The 18,963-nt window shown below is 50.5% G+C and overlaps 2 protein-coding genes across 2 annotated transcripts; both read right to left on the bottom strand.

The window, feature by feature from the left end:
* Positions 1–5,289: 5,289 nt before the first annotated feature.
* HOO65_060501 (uncharacterized protein) lies at positions 5,290–7,233 on the bottom strand (the record flags this gene model as incomplete). The annotated part of the gene is made up of 1 exon (XM_071001146.1): positions 5,290–7,233. The coding sequence occupies one exon, from the start codon at positions 7,231–7,233 to the stop codon at positions 5,290–5,292; it is 1,944 nt and encodes a 647-aa protein (XP_070857851.1).
* A 5,211-nt stretch (positions 7,234–12,444) lies between these two features.
* On the bottom strand, positions 12,445–17,614 carry HOO65_060500 (Endonuclease/Exonuclease/phosphatase family protein; the record flags this gene model as incomplete). The annotated part of the gene is made up of 6 exons (XM_071003595.1): positions 12,445–12,451; positions 12,511–14,143; positions 14,250–14,336; positions 14,412–14,644; positions 14,698–15,908; positions 16,124–17,614. 6 exons carry the CDS (start codon positions 17,612–17,614, stop codon positions 12,445–12,447), a joined length of 4,662 nt encoding a protein of 1,553 aa, XP_070857850.1.
* Positions 17,615–18,963: the final 1,349 nt, after the last annotated feature.

The raw sequence follows: 18,963 nt of genomic DNA, 5'->3' as shown, positions 1-18,963 counted from the left end.
TCTCCTTGTTGTCGCCTTTTGACATATGCTTAGCTCTTTTCTGTCCATACCCCCCACGTCGTACCGTGTTTGTCAATTCTCGTTTCTTTTGTCACTTCTATTTATACTTCTCCTTTTGTGTGCTTTATACATGTGTGTGTACGTACGTATGCTCGTTTCGGAGTGGCTCTTGTTCTCTTGTGAAAAGCGCCCTCGGGGTCCTTGAAACGAAGTGTGTAACGGCTTGTTTCTGATGATTGAGTCCGTTGATATGGCATTTGGCTTACGTGGACAACTTTATTTTATAGTTTGTCATTCTTTTGTTAAGGACCAGAATTTCTCTGGATACATGAACCATCCTTTTTTTTCGTGACGATGTTATTTCATTGGTCGACTTTCGGCTTGTTGGGTGAAAATAAAACATGGTGCAAAAAAAAGAGGACATGCCGAAGGTGCTTGGAAGGTAGCAACAGATGCGTCATGTTTGATACAAAGGTGGCGGACATCATGTTTCATTGGACTCTTTATATATGTAAATATTTCTTTTACTTTTCAATTACAAAGCTCTGTTTCTCTTATGTTTGTTGCTTTTTATCCCATGACGTAAATGCTTTTGTTAGACAATTTTTCAGAGTTGACATCAACTTTCATCTTGTGAAACGATGCGGGGGTGTGTAACGTAAAATAAGAAAGAATCTTAGTAAATAACACACCAACAGGAAATTCTCCTTGTGAGAATCGCAAAGAAAGAGAAAGCGACTGGAGAAGAGTTCGCCTCGAGGGATAAAAAGAAAAAAAAAGAAATCGGAAAAAGAAAGAAAAGAATCGGGCGCATCTTGTGCACCTGCGTTTGCGTAATCTGGGAATCGAACCCAGGGCTAATCGAAATCATTGCTTTGGATGGCAACGATTAATGTTACCACTACACCAATTACGCGCTACAGTGTTTGACACTGTAGAAGCGGTCATATTGCGGATCATGTTTCCTAATTTTTCCTGGGGGAAGCGGTGAGGGCGAGTAGCAAGCTTGCTTGGGACAGTAGACGTTAAATATATTCAAATTGGGGAATCAGTGGTGGAAAGAACAAAAAGGATACTGTCCACTTGGAACCGGCGTCCCCACCGAGTCCCCTTTCCGCACCTCCCGCTACAAGCGGCTCACCAGAGTAGGGATGGGGACACACCTGACTGCCCACTTGAATGCAGGGCTTGCAACCAAACGAAGGGACGAGGCCACTGGTGGACTTGCAAGATGCTATCAACGCCATGGAGCCACATGGTTGCGGACAAGCCTCTTAAAAACACGAAAGCAACATGATACGTCGCCAACGTGCTTCGCCGCAACTTGAGGCTCATCCAGGAAACACAACAACCCAAGCCCGAGCTGAGCCGTCTGGATACCACAGAGGCAACCCCCCCCTCAAGAAACGCGGAGAGGCAGGTCACTGCTACCACGAACTACAGGGGAACGATCACAACAAGAGCAGCCCAGGATGACACAACTAACCCCGAGACAGAACGGGCAGCAACGGAGGAGGGGATGGCGAGGATGAAGATGAGGGAGAATGGGAGGAGAAGAGAGAAGGGATAGGAGGAGAAAACGTTTGCAGGCTAGGAAGGGGATGTCGAGGAGGGCTCCATGAGGAGGTCCTGAGGGAGCTCTACTTCCAGCCACCAGCAAAACGGGAAAAAGGTTATGCAACCACCATGCATATGGAAGGACAAAACCGCTGTACTCCTCCGGCGGCAGGTGAGCCAATCTATACACCAGATAACCAACCCTAGGAACCTTGTAGACACACCCTAGAGCTACGCTGGACAGAGAGTCCCCCTGGCCTTATCGTCAGGCCCTAAAAAGCCACAGGAGCCCAAAATCTAATCATGGCCTACTTTCAATAAGCCTACCGTGAGAGTTTCCCGTCCATGTTTGGAGTCAGGATATCACTCAAAGATGTTTCAGCTTGGCAAAAGTGATGGTGGTCCCAAAACAGAAGCTCGAGGGGACCCATCCCAGGAGCTACCACCTAGTCCCCTATCAGTCTAGAAAGGATGATGGTCTAATGGCTAGCTGCGCAAGCAACGGAGCTAAAAGTCATCCCGCAGAGCCACCATGCATTAGCGGCTCTAAGAAGAGCGACCACAGACCTCACCTAGAAGTTGGTGGATATGCTCATTAGTGAATCGAAGCAGTGGAAGATGGCATCAACTGTCGCCTTTTACGTCGAAGGCACTTTTGATGCAGTGAAGAGAAGCTTGTCGATAACCCGCTTACAGAAACGGCGATGGCTAGGCTGGTTCATGGCAGGCAAGAGTGTCGACCTCTCTGTCAAAGGGGAGGCTTCTAGTGCAGAGAGGGATAGGGAATAGAGAGCTGCCCGCCTCAAGCCTCGCTAGTCTCGCTCATCCTCCGCATGCTATTTATAGCAGTGTCTAGACAGCAAAGGAATAATGAGATCGTTCGTTTCTGCAGCCTCTCCGGTAGGAACAGCTTATTGCAGGGCATTATGGACGAGGCAAAGCAGGTACTACTAAGGATCTAAGCAGTTGAGATCCCAGGAAGGCTCGCCTAAGTGCCGTTTATCCTAAGACATAAAATAGTAGGAGTAGAAGGCAATAGGCTAGCAGACGGTCAAGCAAAATCAGGGTGCCAAGGAACAACAGCAGTACCGCGGAAGCATGGAGATGAAGAGGAGTCCGGCTAATTATCGACTGTGGGAAACCATGGAAAGATTAGGAGAATAATGTCCACCCGAGACCGTTGTCCTTGGTGAGCCCCCATGCCGTGTTTTCCGATACAAAGGCCTCACCCGGGCGGAGATACGCCACTTTCTCGAGGCTAGAGCTAGTGACGTAGATCTTGATAAGTACTTTTCGAGATAGAAGTATAACTGCCCACTTGGGTGCAAAGCTTGTCAGCTGAAATAACGAGGCCACTGGTGGACATGCAAGACGCTATCAACGCCATGGAGCCCAATGGCTGCGGACAGGCTTCAAGAAACGCGATAAGGACAAACCATAGTGATGCTATGCTATGCAGGCAGCCTCAAGTTTATCCGGGAGAAACAACGACTAGGGCTTTTGATGAACTGCGTCGACCCCTCTGAGAGACCACCTTCGGGTCACGTGGATAGGCAGGTCACTACCTCCACTAGCCGCAAGAGAGCCGCGAATCCCAGCACGGCAAGTAAGCAAATGAAGGAGGAGAGACTGAATGGAATGAGGCAGGATAAGATCAGACTTCTCAGGATCGAAAGGAGATATCGAGAGAGGCACCTGAGCATGTGCTATAGGGGTCCTTCTGCCGGCCATCAGGAATAGAGCAATATATTGCAACACCTGTGCCTACTGAAGGGCAACACCACTGCAACCTGCTGGGGTCTATCTCTCGTGCCGGAAGCTGGCGTTCTTGTAGGCTAGTCTCAATGAAGTCGTTGTAGACCAAAACACCGGGCATCCAGTCAACGCCAGGAGTTGTCAGGTGCGCTGTAGAGCCAGTTCCAGTGCGGGACCACAGGAGGTCGTAAGAGACACTGCAAAGCTGCATACATGTATCTGTAGCAGCTGGCCGCCTGGGAGCTGTTCTGGGAGATGGTTCTAAGCAACGGCTCCTATACGGAATACGCCATTTTCGTGCTGCGAAATAACAGTAGATCAAGGTCAAAGGATCCAAATAAACAATGATTTGTACTAGCACAAATATGGGAGCCGACAAATAGATGATGGATACACTATATTTCAGGAGGCTGGAACGAAGGGCCGTGACTCGACAGGCAAGACTGAGCACAGTCCAGCCAAGGAAACGAGATTGCCTTGCTGTCAACCGAGTTTTGCAAATAGAGAACATGGTACGAGATAGTCCAAAGGCGTTAAACCAAATACCTATTTATATATGGAAAAGGATACCTAGGAAGGGGTAGATAGATATGAGAGGCAACAAGCACGGTATGTTCACATCTTTCCTGATAGCTTCACAGCAATTCCGACGCCTCAACCAACTCGGCTCGGCTCTTCGCCATCGTTTCTTAGTCTTGATGAAGCAGCAAACTTGAAAACAGCAACGATAGTAATAGCGACGAAGGACCAAAAACAGATAGACATGTGAGAGAAAGAGGAGAGAGGAAAGCCTCGGGAATCAGATTTACCAATATGAAGATAAAACAAAAAGACATTTGGACGCCAAAGAACCGCCACCAACCTACCCCGTGCCATCCGTTCCGTACAACAGCCAAACCGTCAATCTCCTTTACCGAAAAGAAAAGGAGACAGAATAAAAACAAGGAAATCAAAGCCAAACCAAACTTCGCGAAATCAAGGTACCCCTCTCCTTTCCATCTCCCAGTGGAAAAAAAAAAAGTAAAAAAAAAACAAGGTAAACTAAAAAGAACATGAGAAACACCAGACCAAGTTCCCTCTTTTTTTAAAACAGGAATCTAAGAACCAACCAGAAAAAGAGAGGAAAAAAAACTCCAACCAGAACATAAAAGGGGAAAGTGAGAACTCGCAAAGAGATATACCGTAGGTTTTTCTTTTGTGCAGCGTGTGATGCCAGCTCCAGGCAAAGACCACAACCAGTTGTACGGCTCGTCTACCAGCATTCCGCCCTGTTATACAAAAACAGGCGTGGATGAGAAAGAGAGGCAGAAAAAGAGGAAAAGAAGTATTAAAAACTTTGATGTAAAAAGAGATGAGAAAGAAGAGGGTTGTGGGAGTTCGGCAAGTTCCCCGAACAAGAACTAGGTCCAGAACCACGTTGAGAAGACAGACTCCTCGCGAGAGAAGCCTAAAAACAGAGAGTGGAAAAAAAAAGCGTATAGGAAGAGGGCTAAAGCGAAGAGGCAGTAAAAGCAATGAAGAAAAGATAAAGGAAGCAACTACAGAAGTGACAAATGACGTCACGCTGTCATTTTTTTTGTTTCTTTTAGAATCCGAGTGGGCTTTTGCTTCTTTTTTTTCGTTTTTTGAGGGAAAGCTCCGGTTGTCAGCTTGGGATATAGCACAGGTAAAAGTGAGAAGGTAAACATCACTGCTGTGGCCTCATTATTCCAGAGGACCTATACAGTAAATACAGGAGGTTGGTCGGTTGGCCAAAAGAAAATAACGGTTGCCCCCAAATGGAGCCGCATTAGACTTTGAGTGGAGATGTCGTGCATAAATGTTCTTTTTGTGCGTCTGGTGCTTTTTGGTCTTTGCCTTCTTTTTTTCTTTTTTTCTTCCTTTTATAGGCTTTCTTCTTATTGCAAGCAGGCTGTGCCCACTTAAAAGAACAAGAAAAGAAGAAGAAATGCCCCTTCATAGCGAAGCAAAGATTACTCAAGCCCGACCAACACCTTTAGACGACGACCGATCGTTTTCCCGTGATGCTCTACCCTTCTTGTGATCTTGACCCCCAAGTTCGAACTTGCTCTTCAATGGAGAGCTTCCCCGTTTAAAAGAGGTTGGGAATGACAGTTGGCCCCGGTCGCCACCATCCTCATCGGCGCTCATGTCCGCAACATCTACTGCCGGAGAAGCGCCACTAGCCACAGAGACAATATCGTCTTCTTCCGAGCCACTATCGTCGACCAAAGAAGGCGCGCCGTGACTAACCACCGTCTTAGGGCTGAGGTTGAGATTTGATGACTCCAGGTCTATCTCTCGCAAGACCGTGGGTGTCTTGACCTCTTCTGAGGAACAGCGACTAACAATTGTATCGCCGCGCTTAAGGATAATAGTCGGCCGTGATGTCGCCACTCTAGATGTCATGGAACGGGATGTCGGTATTGATGACATGCTCCTATCCCTATCACCATCCATGTCACAAGACTCGTCATCATCCTCGTCTGAGCTTTCGTCGTCAACCACCTCTGACATGAGATCCGATAGATTCATTCCGATATTCTTCGAAGCAAGATACTTGGATAACGCCGGTGTCTCGCTGCAGCCAATGAACTTGCCACCGCTGTTAACGCTAACGCTAGACTTGCGAGAAATACTCTTCCCGCCAAAATCTCGTACGGTTGGTGGGCGCACACTCGTCGGGCGGGTGATTTGCTTCTTTGTATCTGAGATTCGGGAGAGGAGCAGTGAGCAAATATCAGACTCAGTCATATCCGCTCGGTTGAGCTGGTGAACCGTCCCGTTAGCTTCGGGGGCAGCGATAGGGGTAGGTATAGAAGCCATGGGCGCGGCCGGAGCTGGTGGCGGGGCAAGAATGGAACCCAAATCAGATTGGTCTACCGGAACACCACACTTGAAGCCAGCCTCGTCGTGACTCTTGTAATCAACCTTGTGTGCAATGCGGCAGTGGTTTATAAAGCCTTGGGTGCTGGAAAATTGCTTCCGCTCACAGTGGAGACACTGGAGCCGAACCGTGACACCATCAGATCGCTTGACAATGCAAGACGGTAAACTCTGTTTCTCCTTGACTGGGGGATGTGGTTGCATAAAACTGGTGTTGTTTGTGGTCATGTCGACGCTGAGGCTACCTCCGTGTTTCTGCGTTGAGCCACTGCGCGTGCTGCGCTTTCCAATGAATTCAGACTGGGGGATACGAACACCACGGGAGTCAACAGGCAACATAGCCTCAGGGACACCTCCGTCAAAGACAGGGTCGGGGATGAGCCACTTGGCAAGATGGCGAGCATAAGGCCCATCAACAACACCATACGGAGGCGCCCACTTGGCAACACTCTCGCCAGGCCATTGGATGGCTGGGCCTTTGCCATGAGCAATGTCCACCATCTGTGACGGCGTAGGGACATTCACGGGGTAAGGAATTAAATGGCAACGACGTAGTTGTTCCATAGCAGTTTGACATTTTGCTAGCTCGCTGTTGATAAGACGCAGCTCGTTATGCTTCCGAAGAATTTCGTATCCAAATTGGGCTCGGATTATGTCAGTGACCTCGGCCATATTGCTTTTGATCTCGCTTTTGCTCTCGCTCTTGAACGTCTGTATAGCATCCACACCCTTGATATCACTATCCCTGCTGACTGGCTCTATAGCACTTCCTCCACTTATCCTCCGCACTTTTTGTCGTTTTTGAGAAGGAAACATGTCAGATGCCTCCGCCAGCGTACCTGGTGACAGAGGCGATAGAGGCGACGAATAGGCCTCCGAGCTATGCTTGCGCTTTAATCCCGCCATGTTTGCAAGGCGAGCAAAACGGGAGAGCGGAACAGCGGGGGAGAAGTCCTCGACAGGCTCCTGCTTGATGTATGTTGACCCATAGGCAGTAACAACGTCACCCGCGGCATGAGGGTCTTTCAGATACATGGTAGACGAAGTAGCAAGGACTTGAGAAAAGCTCCAATGAGTTGACGACCTAACTTTAGACAGAAGACCCAAATCTCATAATCTCCGAAGTAGAGCTATGGGGGGGTGATACGTCACACAATAAAAGAGGCGAAACGTATATCCAGGTGTGGCGTTGTGGCTGAAGTTGTGGCGTATGTGACCAGGTGTCAGATGGACAAATCCGGCTGGGCAAATGGCTATGAGGAGTGGGAGTGGCGAATAAGGCGCGATCTAGCCAGGCAGCAACAGGTTGAAACGAGGTGATAATTGTCACAACAAAAGCAGAGAAAAAAAATTAAAAAGACGGAAGAAAAGAACAGAGACGATTGTTGCGATCAACAACGAAGTTCAATCAGAACAGCTAGCTCTAACTGGTCGACAGAGGGAGCGTGAAAAAGAAGAAAATAATAAGTAGGGTGTACTGTTTGTTTAGGCCTTGTGAGAAATGAAGAGGCTACAGCAAAATACGAGATGTTGCTTGGCCTGACAATAGGGACGAAAAAAAAAAAAGAGAAGGGGAAAGGGGTACGAAACAGGTCGAGCGCTGCTAGGTAGAAATGAATCAAGAGCTACTGAAAGCCTCGATAAAAATGCGATTCAGAGGAGGAGATGAGAAAGAAAAACGAAGTTCATAAACGGCGAAAAAAAAAAAATCGTGAAAACAGAAAAAAAAAAGTCTTCCGACACGAGAGAAACTGTGAGTATGTGTGGTTATGATGGTGTTCGTGTTGGTGTCAAAGGAGAGAATTTGGGTGTTGCTGGGAGGATGGATGACAAGACAGAGGGAAATAAAAAATAAAAAAATAAAAAGAGCGAAGAGGGAAGAAAAAAAAAAAAAGAGGTTTGATGGAAGGGGAGAGAATATCCAAAGAATGAAGGGGAGGTAATACGGAAAAGGGCGATTGAAGGAAAGCAGGGAAGGAGAAGGAAGGGGCTGACAGAAAGTCAGAGAGTAGGAAATAGAGAGGGAAAGTGGTAAAGAAGCTGGCTGGCTGCCATGCACATTTCACAGCCAGGTCGAGCTACAGTGCTTGTGTTTTTTCTTGCACGGCTCCCTGGTGTAGAAACACACGCTGCTACGCGTATCTGGCTTTGATATTGAACACGTAGGCACTGTGCCTGTACCGCCAACAGTACGCATAGCCGTGCTCAAACAGTATACAGTGCTTCGCCAGCAAGTCATATCCCTGCTCTTTAGTGGGCCTCCAGGTACCTTGTACACTCGTGACAGGGAAGAAGCTAGTTTGGTATTTTAGCTCTGTATTCCCACAAGGGGCAAGAGCAACTAGAGAGCACGAAGCAAGAAAGAGCTCTACCTCTTGATGTCTGTTTTGGGTTTGGTTGGATTGGCTTTAGTGAAGTTGCAGTAGTAGAAGGGGAAACCACCAACCCATACAAACGGTCTGCATGGGTTCTTTCCATTTGCGATTCTGTGGGCTTGTTGAGAACAGCGTGTGCAGATGGAAGCGAAGTGGCGATAGAAAGAGGGGAAACTGCATGGCTGCATGTACTTTGGGGACTATGGGTTGTTTTTGCCATCCGCGCTTCTCTTAGTTCGTTCTTGTTAGTCTCTATCTCTGTTTCTGCTTCGGCTTCTGCATTATGCAGCTTCATCGTTCCATCCATCCATTCGTCCACCTCATCCACCTAACATGCGGCTTTTGGTCTTTGCAAACGGATAGCTCTTTCCTGTGACAATCTAAAACCAGCCTCCGCAATCTCTCACACACACACAATCTTTTTAGCTGCTTCTTTCATACAGTTTCCCCTGCTTCACTTCAAGCAAACAAAGTAGCGCTGTAAATTGCAGCTGCCCCAATTAGGCAGGCCCAGCGGCTTTTTGCGCATGATCATGCTCAAGAATGAAACCCAAAAGAAGGCAGGCACGCACTCAAATCTCAGCAAGAAAGGACCAGCAAGGCAAGTTACTGTGGGACTTGAAAGGGTTGCCCCTCTATGTTGCTGCTATTTTTCCCCTTCCATCTCCAATCTTTTTTCCTCCCTAAATATATGCACACGCAAGGAGGTGCTGCGCTACCAAATGGGGCTGTTGCATTTTTGGCAAATCTCTTGCATCTTGGTGTTCTACTAGCCGTTTCTTGTTGAGCCTATGTACCATTTTTTTTATCTGATTTTATGTGCATGTTTCAGCGCTTGTACATAGTTTCTTCCCAAATTATTCTTTGAGGCTTGTTTGGTGTTTGCACCAAACTTGCACCAACAATGGCCACCATCAGCTGCGGCGGGGGGTTTGCTCTACGTCCAATCTGTTTTACATTTCTACAACGCGTAAGATGAGAGGGAGGAGGGGGGAGGGGCGGAAATACAAATATTAGGGCTTTCCAACCTCCATTCCAGGTAGAGCTGGCAGCATCACCAAGCACAGATCAGTCCTTTCTTCCCTTCTTTAGAACTTGTTGCTCAGCACTCGCATTGCGCCAACGAGCCAGGCTCATGAGAAAGGATTGAGAGGAACAACAGGAAAATAGAGACGGGGAAGAGAGTGCGAGAAGACCTGACCCGTGCTCTCGCTCCACCAGGTACGTCTGTGATCTGTGCGAAATATAAAATCGAGCTAGTAGTCTGGCCACGAGCAACAACAGCAGGAAAACAAAAACAGTAGTCAAAACCTTGCGGCCGTGTTTCTTTGGTCTCCAAACAACGCTGCGTTGTTTTCCTCCTGCCTGCATTGTTGCATCTGTCTCTGGCCTTGTCTCTGTGCCTATAAAACAGAAATGCGGCAAGAAATACAGGACATGGCTACTTACATGAACAACACGATGCAATATGTGCGTGTCAACATGTACCACAGCGCAAAAGGAAACTAACATACATTCACCACAACGGGCCGGCCAGTGCTGCAGCTTCTTCTTTTTTGCCTCGTCCATGTAAAATTTGCCTGCCGTCAGGCCAGAGCAGACTCAGACATGCTCCCTACAGTCCTTCTCCTTTATTTTCTCGACTCCTGAAGGGATACATGCTCGGCCAACCTATTTATTGTGGTGCGGCACGGCTCAAACCCGCGGCAAAAAGAAATTATCTCGATTACACTCGGCCTTTTTATTGGGCAGAGTTGCGTTTCCCAAGTCGAGTCAAGCTTGACTATGCCTTTCAGGCTCAGCAGATTATTTGCCCAGAAATGCACCTGGAGTAATCATTCGGTGTAATTCGCTACTAAGCTGAGGCATGAGTATATTAGGGTTAAATGTGCTAGGCGTAGGGTTAAATACGCTCAAGCGATGTGCCACTCCACGGCATCGGGCATGAATCTGAACTAGAAGCTCGGGCACCAAGAAATAGCAGAACAGGAAGCTGTTAGGGCCGTTGTTAGTGCTGCTTCCTGCGAAATCTCCATAATGGAACCGCCGCACTTGTCCCGTGCGACTTGGCGTCTTAGTCGTTGATCGTGTTCCTAAAGGAAGACTTGTGTAGGCTAAAGATGGAAACCTCTAGCAGATTCCAGCTGGAGTGGGTCTCTCTTGCTGCTGCATCTCCGTTTTTATCTTCTCTGCATTAAGCCGGGTATGGGTGGTGCAACACAATATGATTGAGAGAAAGGGCGAACCAAGGCCAATAAATGAAAGAGGGGCTTACCATGGGCTCATGATTCTTACATAAGCTGCCTGCTCTAGTAAATTTGCATATACGTATTATTGCTTACTCGGTTGCCTTTGAAATAGAGATAAAACAATGAGTTGAAGTTGCTGACACCTGTCGCCCCAGAACGCGAAAATAGCGGCCTTTTGATAGTCGCCTATGGGCCTAAAGTTCTAAACCTCCAACAGCCAATCCTGTTCTAGACTCCTGACAAAGCAGGCAAAGAGGCCTCAAAAAACTCCAAGAGCGTGACTAATGCAGCTAATCCGCCCAGTTAGCCCGGGAACTTATCTTGGAGAAGGGGGAAGGAAAGCCAGCAGCTCACCCAGGCTAACCCGTACGGTACGCCACGGTACGGCGCCGTACTGTGCAGAACAGCCAAGGGCGGTATATGCAGAGATAAGTTACGTTATGTACATACACAGAGATAAAAAAAATGAAGAGGCTCTGTGGGCGTCGAAAGTTCAAGTTCAAGATAAGATGAAGAGACGTAGATACATAGCGGTCGAGGAAAAATTCAGCACACGAGACAATGCAGATGGCGGTGAATGCCATATAATGCAGAGACACCTCATCACCGCCACTTTGAACTGGTGTAAATGCCAGTGCAGCGTACGAGCGCAAGGGCTACTTTGCATGAAGACTGCAAACCTGTGAGCCTGGGGGTGGAGATGCCATCACTAAGAAGAGAAACAGCAAAGCATAGGCCGCATGCCCCATAAGGGCATGGCAGAACGTATGAGTGAGAAGAGCTTGAAGAGGAGAAAGAGGGAGTGGGGCATGCGGGGAGGAGGCATGGTGAGATTGAGGTTGAGAAGCGAAGAGCAGAGGGAGAGATAAAAAAAAAGGCGGGAATTGAGAGACATGCAGAGGTGAGGATAGCATCAGGACACCGGCGCCTGAGAGCTGCGATTTCGGCCTAACACCAAAAAGGTGAAAGGCACGGATTGAACTTGAATTTATTGAAGACCTACGGGAATCACTAGGATCAAAAGACGCCGGATTGGCAACTGGAGAGACTTTGCGCTCTACAAAGGTGACCCCGGAATTTCGATGAGAAGGGCTTGTTGCTTCTAAACCGGCTCATTACTTGATCGCACCCTGTAGCTGTCGTAGAGCAAGCGAACAAGGAAGCGAAAGAAGACAAAGCAAAGAATTTATTGACAAAATAAAGAGTCCTACATCTTTCTACACCAGCTTGTTTCGGGAGGGTGCTAGTTGTATGGTTTTTTTCGCTCTACTTGAATTTGAATTTGAATTTGAATTTATTTAACGTCTACTGGAATCACTAAGATCAAACGACGCCGGATTGGTTACCGGACAGAATTAACCCTTCTGCAGGGCTGACCACGGGTTTTGGACGAGAGAAGCTCGTATGCTCCCAAGCAAGCTTGTTACTCGTCTTCCGTCTGTAGTCGTCAGAAACAAAAAAAGGAAAAAGAAAAAGAAAAAGAAAAAAAAAAAAAAAAAAAAAAAAAGAACAGGAAGCAGAAAACATAAAACAGAAAACAAAATGAAAACCCCGTCTAAACGCCCCTCCTCCCTCCGTGCTAGCCCGTCCCCTGTCATGTGTCTACTCGACACGCCCTCCATTTAGGGTCTAGTTTTTCCGCTAGGTACTTACAGGACCTATCCTCTCTGAGGAGTTTCTTTACGAACCTCCCCGCCAGTCTCGTGGCGTTGCCTATGCACTCCCATGGGTGACTGAAATCCTTCGGTTTGCCGCAGTTTGGCACTTGGCACTTTGTCTCGGCGTCCTGGTGGTTGAACCTGGTATGGTACTCCTCAAAGTCGCCGTGTTTGGAGCGCGCCGCCAAGATTCTCGCGACGGTGCCCCGGTTCAGCCCTCTCATCCAGTCCAGCTTATATGGCTTTGGGATTCCCAGCGCCCCTCCAAGGTGGTCGGTGTTTGGGCAGTTGTCTATCATCCAGTCCTTGAAGTCGGCCCTGAATGCATCGTTCTTCCAGCGTCTCGCCGCCGCCAGAGACATCGTCCTCTCTGGAACCAGCAGATCTGAACTCTTGCATCCCGCTTTGGCCAGCTGGTCCACTGCTTCGTTCCCTGGGACTTCGCAGTGCCCTGGGACCCAGTGTACCCTGCCGACCGGCTTGTCCAGCGAGAGGCATTCCGTTCCGCCTTCCCACTTTGCAAGGATGCGCCGGATCTCGTCGACCTCGAGTTGGGAAGTGCCTGGCTTCCTCATTCGCTTGCTGATGCGTTTCGCTACTCCTAGGTTGTCCACGCACAGATTCAGACCCTCTGCTTGTGGTGGAGCAACTTCTGCTGCGATCCTGACTGCTCTGAGGGCTGCGATCGCTTCCGCGTCCGCTACTTCCCTGTATTTCCCGCATGCCCCGGAGCCTTGCGCCAGGGTCTTGCCTCCGTGGTAAACGGCCCAGCCCGCACCAGTGTTCCCGTCGCTGTCACGCGAACCGTCTGAGTAGACCCAGATTGTGTCCTGAGATTCCTTCTCGAGCAGCTTAAGATGGGCCTTGGCCGCTTCTTCCTTGCTCAGTTTCTCTGCTAGTGGGTCGGGCGGGCCCTCCCCCTCTGGCAGGAGTTTGTCGGTATCTCTGATCGGGAACGGGAGCATTGCCTTTGCCTTGTCTATGGTGCCGTCTATCGTTGTTATGTGCAGGGGATGGTCTGTGTTGCATGTGTATGCGCGTATCCCACCCGCCCGTATCATTTCTTGACAGATTAACCTGAGGCTTGGGAAAGCCGCGAACCTGTATAGACTCGGCTTGTTCGTAGTCTTGTAGACCGGCAAGGCTGCCCGGATTCCGTCTCTTAGCACAACCTCCAGCTTGTCCAGGGCTGTCTTGCTTGCCATAGGGTACCATGTGGTGGCCGCGTACGTCAGCTGAGGCACCACACAGGCCCTTATGACCTGCAAAGCGGACTTTGGTGGAATTCCGAAGTAGACTCTGCTGAGGCGTCGAAGCACGTTGATGGTCCTTCGGGCTTTCGCCATCGTTTCTTTGCAGTGCTTATTGAAACTCAGGCTAGGATCCCACCAGACCCCCAACCACTTCATTTCGTCCATCGGGGCCAGCCACGTTCCATCTGGCATCTGGAGTTTCTCGTTCATGCCTGCGGCTTTGCGTCCTTTGTACAGGTGCATGAATCCCGTCTTGCTCCAGTCGATCTCCAGCTCGTTCTCGCTGCACCATCTCGTTGCCATTCTCAGCCATTCTCCTATCGACAGGAGGTTGGCCTTAACTGACCGTGATGATACGTAGATCAAGCCGTCGTCTGCGTATCCAAGACTCTGCATCTTCTTGAAGAGGTCTGCCATGAAGAGCATGTAGAGGATCGGTGAGGCCGGTGAGCCCTGTGGTAGGCTACCCCCGACTTTCCTCTCCACTGGGAGTCCTCCTTCCACAGAAAGGCTCACTTGCCTGTCCGTCAGGAAAGACGCCACCCACCTGCACAGGGATTCTGGCCATAGCTGGCTTCTCAGCCTGGCTATCAGCCTCTATTTCTTGACCGCGTCAAAGGCGCCTTTGATATCAAAGGTGACCAGCGATGTGATCTTCTTGAGCTTTGATTCCCCTACGATGACATCCGCCAGTTTCCAGGTCAGGTCTGTGGCCGCCCTCCTGGGTACCGCTGACGCGTAGTGTGGCGGGATGATCCGTAGTTCGATCGCCTGTGTCGACAGCTTTCGCGCTATCACTCTCTCGAGGCTTTTCCCGAGGGTTGACAATAGCGAGATCAGCCGGTAGCTCCTTGGGAGTCTCCTGTCTCGATATGGTTTCGGGATCGCCACCATCGTCGCAGCCTTGAATACTCTCGGGTGGCATCCGGTTTCCAGGCAGCAGTTGAAGAGCTTGACCACGCACTGTCCAAAGATCGGCCAGGCCAGCTTCCAAGCTGTGTTTGGGATGCCGTCCTCTCCCGGCGCCGTGTTCCCGGCGTGGAAGACCGCGTCTCTGACTTCTGTCGGCGTTAGCTTTCCCCAGAGTCTTGCCCTTGGGTTGGCTTCTTCCTCCGTCCTCGAGCGGTCTTCCGCCGGCTGGGTGTGGGTATCCAGAAGGGCTTCGGCCTTCTCCTGCGGTGTTCTTCTCGTAGTGCCGCCCTGGGTCAACGGGGGGAGTCCTCCGGCCGGGTTTGTTTTCCCCAGTCGGTTGACCATCCTGAACACATGGGTGGCATCCGTCATGTTCTCAATGGTCTGTCTCCATAGCTCCCGTTTCGCCGTTCGGATCTCAGCTTGGAACGCTCTTCTTTTCTCCTTGTACGCATCGTAGCTCGCGTCAGGGAAGTTGTCCGCCTCAGTTTGTCGCCATGCTGACCTCATCTCTCTGACCGCCCCCGTGCATTGCGGGTTCCACCACCTCTTGCCTGTGCCTCTGCCCAGGGCCTTGGGTGCCGCTTCGTCGAGTGCTTTGGTCATCGCTTTGATCAGCCCGGCTGCGAGCTCTTCTGCGTCCTCTGCCCTCAGGGCTTCCCTTGCGTTTAGAGAGGTAGACTCTCTTGCGCAGGCCCTCGTGAACTTCTCTGTGTCGAGCCTGTTCATGTTGTGCCGGGTCGCTCTGACTACATCGTCGATCTGTATGCCTTCGATGGTGGTGCTGAGGGGGAAATGGTCGCTGCCGCAGTTGAGCTCCTTCATGACCTTGGTCGTGCATCCGGTCTGGCCCAGCAGAGTGCTCGACGCGAAAGCCAAGTCAATCACCGATGGGGACTCCTTGCTGTGGAAGCAGGTGTTGTCATCTGGCTCGTTGAGCAGAGTGACGTCGTCTTCGCTTAGCCAGTCTAGGATCAAGGAGCAGTCTCTCGATTCGCTTTTCCTGCTGTCCCACATGTGTGAGTGCAGGTTGAGGTCACCGCAGAGGATCATTTTCTTGTCCTTCACTGTTTTCTGCGCCCGCACCAGTGCTACTCCTCGGGAGGTGTCTTGCGGGTTGGCGTTGTACACATTAGCAATGTGTAGGCCTTGTCCTGTCAGTTCCACTATGACTACATCTGCGTGTTCGCCGTCACAGACGGGTACGAGTGTCGCCATTATTGTGTTTCTGACATATGTCATCACCCTCGGCCTCGTGTCCCACTGCGTTAGTGGAGTCATGAGTTTGTATGCCGGGTGTGTGACTGTCCTCATTTCTTCTAGGGGTTTGCCTATATACGGTTCTTGAATGCATACGACATCCACCCCTTTCCTCTCTGCCTCTTCCATCAGAGCCAGGTGATTCGGCTGCCCTTTGCCAGCATTGAACTGCCAAATCACGCACCTTCTCTTGCGCCCCCTTATGTCCGCTCTCATACGGACTGGGTTTGGGGCTGCTCTCCCTGACGCGCCTTCGTGCGCGCGGATTTCCTCAAGCCTTGGGCTCCAGGGGCACTGGGGGTGGGCTCCGGCATGGGTGGCTCAGAGGCCTCGTTGCCCCTTGGGGCCGGGGCTTCCTCCGCCTCCACCGGCCGGTCCTCCGTCTGAGGGTTCCCTTCCGGGGTTTCCGGCCCTTCTTCTCGGGCCTCCATGGAGTCCGCCTGTTCTGCGGCCTGTGCTGGGGTCTTTTTGCTCGCCTTTGGGCAAGCCTTCCGTTTTTCGGAAGTGAGCTTTTGCTGCTCCTTCCTGATGACCCGTCTCTCCTCTGGGGTGGTTCCCTTCTTGCGAAGGGGGCACTCCTTGGAGTCTGCCGGGTGTGGGCCGCGGCAGATGAAGCAGGCGGAGACACATTGGTGCTCCACCTCGCAGCACGCTGGGTGCTTGCTGCTCTCGTGCTCGCTGGAGCCGCAGTGTCTGCAAAGCTGTGCCCTGGAGCACTTCTTTGCGTCGTGCCACCCGAAGCAGCGGGTGCACTGGGGGGTCGCCTTCGGTTTTTCTGCCAGCAGGCGGACCGGGACAAGTCTCGATCCCATCCTAAGTTGCCTGGGGACCTTCGCCCCGTTGGCTGGGATCTTGGCAATGAACGTCTTCTCATTGCCGCGGGTTTTTTCGGTCATGTAGACCGGGGCTATCCGGGTGGCCTCCGCGAAGCAGACCCTGATCATCTCCTCAGTGACCTCTACCGCCTTGCCACCTCCGTTGAGGTGGCGCACGACCGGGCCAATGAGGTAGGCGTCTGTGTTCAGCGCCTGTGCTACCTCGGTGCCTGGTCCGAGGTATTTCTTGATTTTGTCGCTTTTCTCCAAGAGAGTGGTGCGACCGTCCTTGTTTGCTATGAGCGCGAAGCCGCTCTTCGTCTTTTGGACGTTCTTCAGAGCTTTCCCAAGCCCTGCGTCCAGCTTTTTAAGCTTCTCTGTCATTAGGAAGCTCTCGCAATCGCGCAGCTTGTTGCTTGCGCTGATTCGGACCAGGATTCTGTCGTCCTGGCGGGGTGCCGGGTGCGCGGTCTTACCCGCTTTGCGGCGCGTGACAGTCTGCCACTCTCCGCCCTGTTTGGCGGTCTCGTGGGACTTGGGTTCTGGGGCAGGGCTCTGTTTGCCTGCCGTTGCTTGCGCGGCTAACTTGGCCACCTCTGCGAAGGAGAGGGCCACATTCGCGTCCTTGGGGGTCATGTTGGCCTCCTTGGGTTGTCCCTGGCCTTTCTTATCCCTCTTCAGCGTGTTGCTGGTCTTTCCCATGAGGATGTTTTCCAACATCCGCACCGCCGTCTCGAGGAATTCCGCTTTCACGGCTCTGGCGGTCTGGGTGGCTTCTCGAGCGCAGTGCGTCTCGATCACTTCCATCAGGGGGATGATGAGCCTCTTGGCTTCATCCCTGCGCTCCTTGAAGGCGCGTTCTTGGGCCTCGAAGCTCCTCAGCAGGCTGGACATGATGGTCCTCTGCCTCTGGGGTCTTCGGTCGGTGTCGTGAGTTTGTTGTTTTGTTTGTTTGCTGTCAAGATTTTCCAGGGTTGCTTAGGGTTAGTCCCTTGTCCTGGAGTTGTAAGAGTTAAGTTTTTTGTGTTCGCTCTACTTCCACCTACCTACTAGAACCAATCACGTGACCAACAACAATATAAGGTACTTTAAAAAGTCCACAATCGCCGATGTGGCAACGTGCCTGAGTGGTTAAAGGGTATGACTAGAAATCATATGGGTTCGCCCTCACAGGTTCGAATCCTGTCGTTGTCGAAAGTCTTTATTTTTTGCATTTTTTCCAGATGCATCTGAAATTGATTTTTTTTGTTCGTTGGCATCATTTAGCGTCTGCCTACTAGTTTTTCACAGAAATATGACGACATGATCTAGACGGAAGCCCGTCGTATTACCGGGAAAACTGGTAGGTAGACGCTAAATAGTACATACATACATACATACATACATCTAGACGGAAGCAGCGTGAATGGTGTCGTCTTCCACTACTTCTCCAGTGCTCTACTCTCAGCAGAGCATTGGTGGCTAACCCCGGCTCACGATAGTAGAAAGAAAGACAGGAGTGGAAGGTGATGTCAAAGGGGACTCGGAAGAGAGGCTGGAGGGTCCTTTCTCCCGACATCCAGGGTCTACTTTTAAAATGCGGCGACCGCTTCGCCGAAAAGAGGGCAAAACCGACGTACTCCGCCAGAGCAAACACCCGAGGCCGATAGTCGATAGCCTCTTAGACTAGACTTCCATATAGGGAGGGCGCCACAAGCCAAAAACACCAGGTAACCAACCCTGGAAACATAACCAGCAGGGAAGGAAGCCTTTGGGCAACGTCTAGCGGAGAAGACTCCTGGCCGCAAGGCCGGACCCTACAAAATCATAAGAGTAGTTCAAAGAAGACGCACACCTGCAACTGCTGACTGCCCGGAGGAGGGTTTGGAGGACGACATATTCTTACCCCTTTTCCGCCCAGAACATGCCGTCGTATTGCTGTGGAAAACCAGTAGGTAGACGTTAAATAATACAAACTCCAAAAAATCGTCGTCCACTACCACTTCCGAGCAGTCAGCGGTTGCAGGTGTCCTTCAAGGATCTCCTATGCCTTTTTGGGGTCCGGCTTTTCTGCCAGTAGGCTATTCCGCATCTGAAATTGAGCCTCCAAACATTAGACAGGAAATGTTAATTTTTTTTGAACATTTTAGAGATATCTCTTGTTTTCATTGAGTGTGGCTTCGGAGGGTAAAATGGTTATCCATTTATCCAGCGCAGCTAGCCAATAAGGGCCTAGGACTCCATTTTATGCAGTGTTGTGCAAA

The sequence above is a fragment of the Ceratocystis lukuohia genome (genome assembly GCF_044167205.1).
Source record: "Ceratocystis lukuohia strain C4212 chromosome Unknown Supercontig6_pilon, whole genome shotgun sequence".
In the NCBI taxonomy this organism is placed as follows: Eukaryota; Fungi; Ascomycota; class Sordariomycetes; order Microascales; family Ceratocystidaceae; genus Ceratocystis; species Ceratocystis lukuohia.
The sequence above is the reverse complement of the archived record's forward strand: the minus strand, read 5'-3'. Positions and strand labels throughout refer to the sequence as shown.